General features: G+C 35.9%; 1 protein-coding gene across 1 annotated transcript; it reads right to left on the reverse strand.

The window, feature by feature from the left end:
• Positions 1-919: 919 nt before the first annotated feature.
• On the reverse strand, positions 920-1,619 carry LOC112639192 (proline-rich extensin-like protein EPR1). The gene is made up of 2 exons (XM_025412444.1): positions 1,557-1,619; positions 920-1,488 (listed from the first exon to the last, which is right to left on the reverse strand). Exon 2 carries the CDS (start codon positions 1,486-1,488, stop codon positions 925-927), a length of 564 nt encoding a protein of 187 aa, XP_025268229.1. The 5' UTR covers positions 1,557-1,619; the 3' UTR covers positions 920-924.
• Between the last annotated feature and the right edge of the window lie 2,616 nt (positions 1,620-4,235).

Raw genomic sequence — 4,235 nt, forward strand, 5'->3', positions numbered from 1 at the left:
TATAGAATAATTAAATATAACTGAGTTTTCTTTATATAAAGAGTGAATGAAGTATTTTTAGAAATATTCTCTTTGTATGAATAATACAGCATTTTGATCTTCTATAATTTTATATTATTATTCGATTATATAATAGCAAAAAAACTAACTCGAGAGAGTATATAAGTAGTAATGTAATGTGATTATATATTGATTATATATTTAAAATAAATTTTTGTAGCGGGACGTAACACCTCCCCCCGAAAAAAAGACAAAATCCGATATTTTTGAAGGATTTTGGTCAGGGAGTTTTAATCGGTTTCCTCTATAGTACTCAAGCGGTCTCTTAACGTAGAATATTGAGAGTTAATATTTACGTTTTCTGGATCCGGATGGCAAGGTTTCGTTTTCCTTGGCGGTTTAGATGGTGGGGTTGTTGAGTAATAACTTCTGGAGGTGCTGTTGGTTCCCCGTCAGTGACTGGTTCACAGTGATTTTCAAGTTTCTTCTTCTTCTTCTCGGGTTCACGAGCAAGATGAAGTAGTAGTGTTACGTTTTGAGATTTCGTTGTTACGTCTCGATCGTAACTTCTCACGTATTTATTTGTTACGCAATTGTAACTTCTCTCTATTTCTTTTTCAGGGCAACCTGCCAAGCCGGCTATACCCTAGGACGCCGAGAGACTAAGAATCTTTTGCGCTTCTTTCAGGAGAGGGATTGACGATGGGAAATAGATTAGGTGCGTTGAACCTGACCCAATTTATCCTTTTTGATCTGTTTTCTTTTATTAGTTTACTTCCTTAGAGCTTTACAAATCCTTTATTATTGTTATTATTGTTATTATTTGACAGTTGTAGATAGTGTATATCGTTATACGTATAGATGTGTGTATGTAGTTAATGTTCTTCTCTATAGCATTTCTAAGGCGATATCTAGATATGGTTATTATTCGCGGTTGTTGAAGAAATTATCTCGCTGCAAGTATTCGTAGATCTCGATAAAATCTTCGTCTGTTAGTCCTGCGAGGGGTTGGATACTGCTTGGTAAGACTAGGTCCTCTGGTTCCGGGTAGAAATTTGGTTCAGGGGGATCCAGAACTTGACCTGGGTTGGATGGACCAGCCTCAGTTTCTGTGCTTTGTTCTATGGGTCTTCGTTCTTCCGGTATGGAAGGAAGATCTTCCGGTGTCCTGACCGGCGAGTAGCTGGGATTAGATGAATCCTGGATGGGGGAGTAATTGGGCGATGGCGGCCTGGCTCTGGGCTGTTGTTCCTCTTGAAGAACCGCTGGAGGGTTTCGGGGAGGACGATAAGGGTATGCGCGGGAGGGCGCGAAACTACGCACTGGAGAGTACCTTGTTACTCTGCTTGTTAAGTCGTTCTCGTCGGCAAACAACTGACGAGCTGTAGGGAGCCTAAGTACCGACCGGGAGGCACGCCTGCGGCGTATACCCGCGGCACGGAGGGGAATTTCGCGTCCAACGGAAGAAGTTCGGCGGGGGTTAACCATCTACCGAGGGAATACGACTATTTAGTATGTTTGATGCGATTGATTTAACACAAAAGGGGTTTACTTACGATGATGCGTAGAAAGGTACCTGTTAAGATGAATGGTTTTATAAGGTAAATGTAGTCACAGCAAGGTGGTTCATAGAGTTAAGACGAATAATACGGCTTAACGGATTATTATGAGATAAACGAATGTAGATTATGATAGTATATCTCACTCGTTCTCATATCATGGTTGAAACGTTCGGCTATATACAGTTCATTGGGGTACAGCAATTAATGATTTATTTAATATATTTTGAATTTTTCAGGGGCATGCGGTTGCACCGCGAGGTCCGGAGATTCAGGGGGTACAGACAAGGATACGGGTAAGAGCGGCTGGCTTACTTCAGATAAGTATAAAATTCATAAAATGTTTTCGATAGTTAACTTGTAAGCCAGTGCATTAATTCTATTATTTCGACAGATCCTCTAGGAGCGAGTCTTAGATTCTGAGTCTAGTATCGATGTGCAAGACGTCACGTCACAGCGGCACAGGATCCACGGAGAAATTCTTTCAGAGAAGCTCTCCGTGAAAGCGGCAGAGGAGTAGAATTTGCTACTCAATGCACATCGAGTGACTAACTCGAACGACGCTACACTCTAGGATACGCTTCGAGCGTTCTCAGAGGGTCGGTTGAAATTTAAATAATTCAACTCGAAAGAAAAATTTAAAGTCTGTATACGGGCAAGTAAGATTCTGGGAAAATTGTCAATATATTTAGAATAAATCAACCTAATATACGAAGTTATTATCAAGGTTGATTAAGAATGATTATTATTTTATTATTTCCTTACCGGATGACGGGATCAATGGAAGAATAAAGGCACCGCTGCTCCTTCCCTGGATTGCTCGACCTCGGTGAGAACCTGAAGAAGTGGCAAGGCAGCGCAGAGAATGGCCAAAGACTCAGAGGTTGCTGGATGGTAGCACTTTATTAAAGTGTTAATGTTGATACAGCTCTCTTCATAGAGATTGAGACTAAGTCCCGAAAGAAAAAAAAAAAAAAAATCAAAATCGCGACTAAGTTATTTTCGAATAAGTTAAGGTGTCCGGTAGGCTTCTAGGTTTTTCCTCTTCGAGAGCTAGAGATCTGATGGGCGTAGAGAGAGCTGAGACACAGGCTAGTTAATGGCGCAGAGACACACACCGGCGGCGGCGGCGGCGGCCTTATATACCTTCCTCTGGTTCGATGTTTAATGGTAGGGAGAAGAGGTGGGCCTTTTGGTGATTGGTGGGTCGGCTGCTGGAGCTATCCCTTCCTGCTATGAGTTTGCGATGTGGTGGGTGAGAGTTTTGTGGTAGGGATTGCAAGTCTTGCGTCTTAGATTTATTAAATAATTTTAGAATAATTTTTAATAATGATTTTTAACAATCAGAATTTTTTATAATATCGTATTTATGTTATTAGAAAATTTGAGTTCGATTTATAACAATTGTTTAAATTTTAAGTGATATTTTGGTAAATTCTGATGTATTAACCATTATTATTACAATGATTTTTACAATGGTGCGTATATAGTTAAAATTAATAATTAGTGATTAATTAATATTTAGTAAATTAATAATTAGTAATAATTAGTAAAGAAAAATTTAGCATTTGGATTGCAGATTCTAACGCAACGGATGCGAAGATGGCTTATCTCTTTTCTAAAATAGATATGCTGGATGTCCTTCGAAGAATGCTCACTGCATTCTTTCTCTTTATAAGACGCATTAGTAACAGTAATATTTTTTAATGAATTACCTTTTAAAATTCGTTTACGTGGTTTAAATTGGCATATTACACGTATTATTTCCAGGTTTAATAATTATCTTAAGACTAATTATTAAGATTTATCATTTACAAGATATATTTTTATTTATTTAATAAAGGCTTTAACAATTAGAATTTTTGTGGTTTTATATGTATATATTTTAAAATTTTCAAAGTCGACTTTTAATGATTACTCAAGTCTATGAATAATATTTTAATAAATTCTAATGCGTTAAGCCATTATTATTACAATAAATTTTACAATAAGAATATATGGAAATTAATTATCGCTTCGCTTAATAGTTATTATGTCGCTAAAAGAAATTTTATTCTTACAGTTCTCGGAACAACGTATGAAAAAGCGGCTCGTTTACTTCTAAGAATGATCACGACGGATGTGCTCGAAGAATTCATTGCACGCTCTACCGTGATCTTTTATTCAAGAGGTCTTTTGATTCTGACAATATTTTATTCTTTGAAGATTTTCATTTGGGCGACTTTTATATTAGCACAATATATATATATATATATATGTATAGATATGTATTCGCATATTGCTTATGAAAATTGATTTCAGCAAGTTTTTACTGAATCGTATTAATAATCATCGTATAAGATTAATAATTATTGTATAAAATCTTGGGGTTGTTAATATTAATTATTTGTTAATATTCGTAATATATATATTATATTATGTTTTGTGTGCTGATTAATTTTGTCGCGGTAGCAGTCTATTATATCTCCTCCTTTGTTTTATTGTTAAATTTGTTACAAAATGTATATGCATATAGCATGCATATACATATAGGGATATTGTTGGACAATTAATATATATATGTGTCAATTTCTATCGCGACGCGTATTTATTGTATTTATACCGTTATTTTATTGAATTTGGTTATAAAATATATATGCGTATATGTAAATTTAGTCAATTTATATGTTACATATA

Source organism: Camponotus floridanus, unplaced genomic scaffold (assembly GCF_003227725.1).
Source record: "Camponotus floridanus strain SB8 unplaced genomic scaffold, Cflo_v7.5 scaffold501, whole genome shotgun sequence".
NCBI classification, from domain to species: Eukaryota; Metazoa; Arthropoda; class Insecta; order Hymenoptera; family Formicidae; genus Camponotus; species Camponotus floridanus.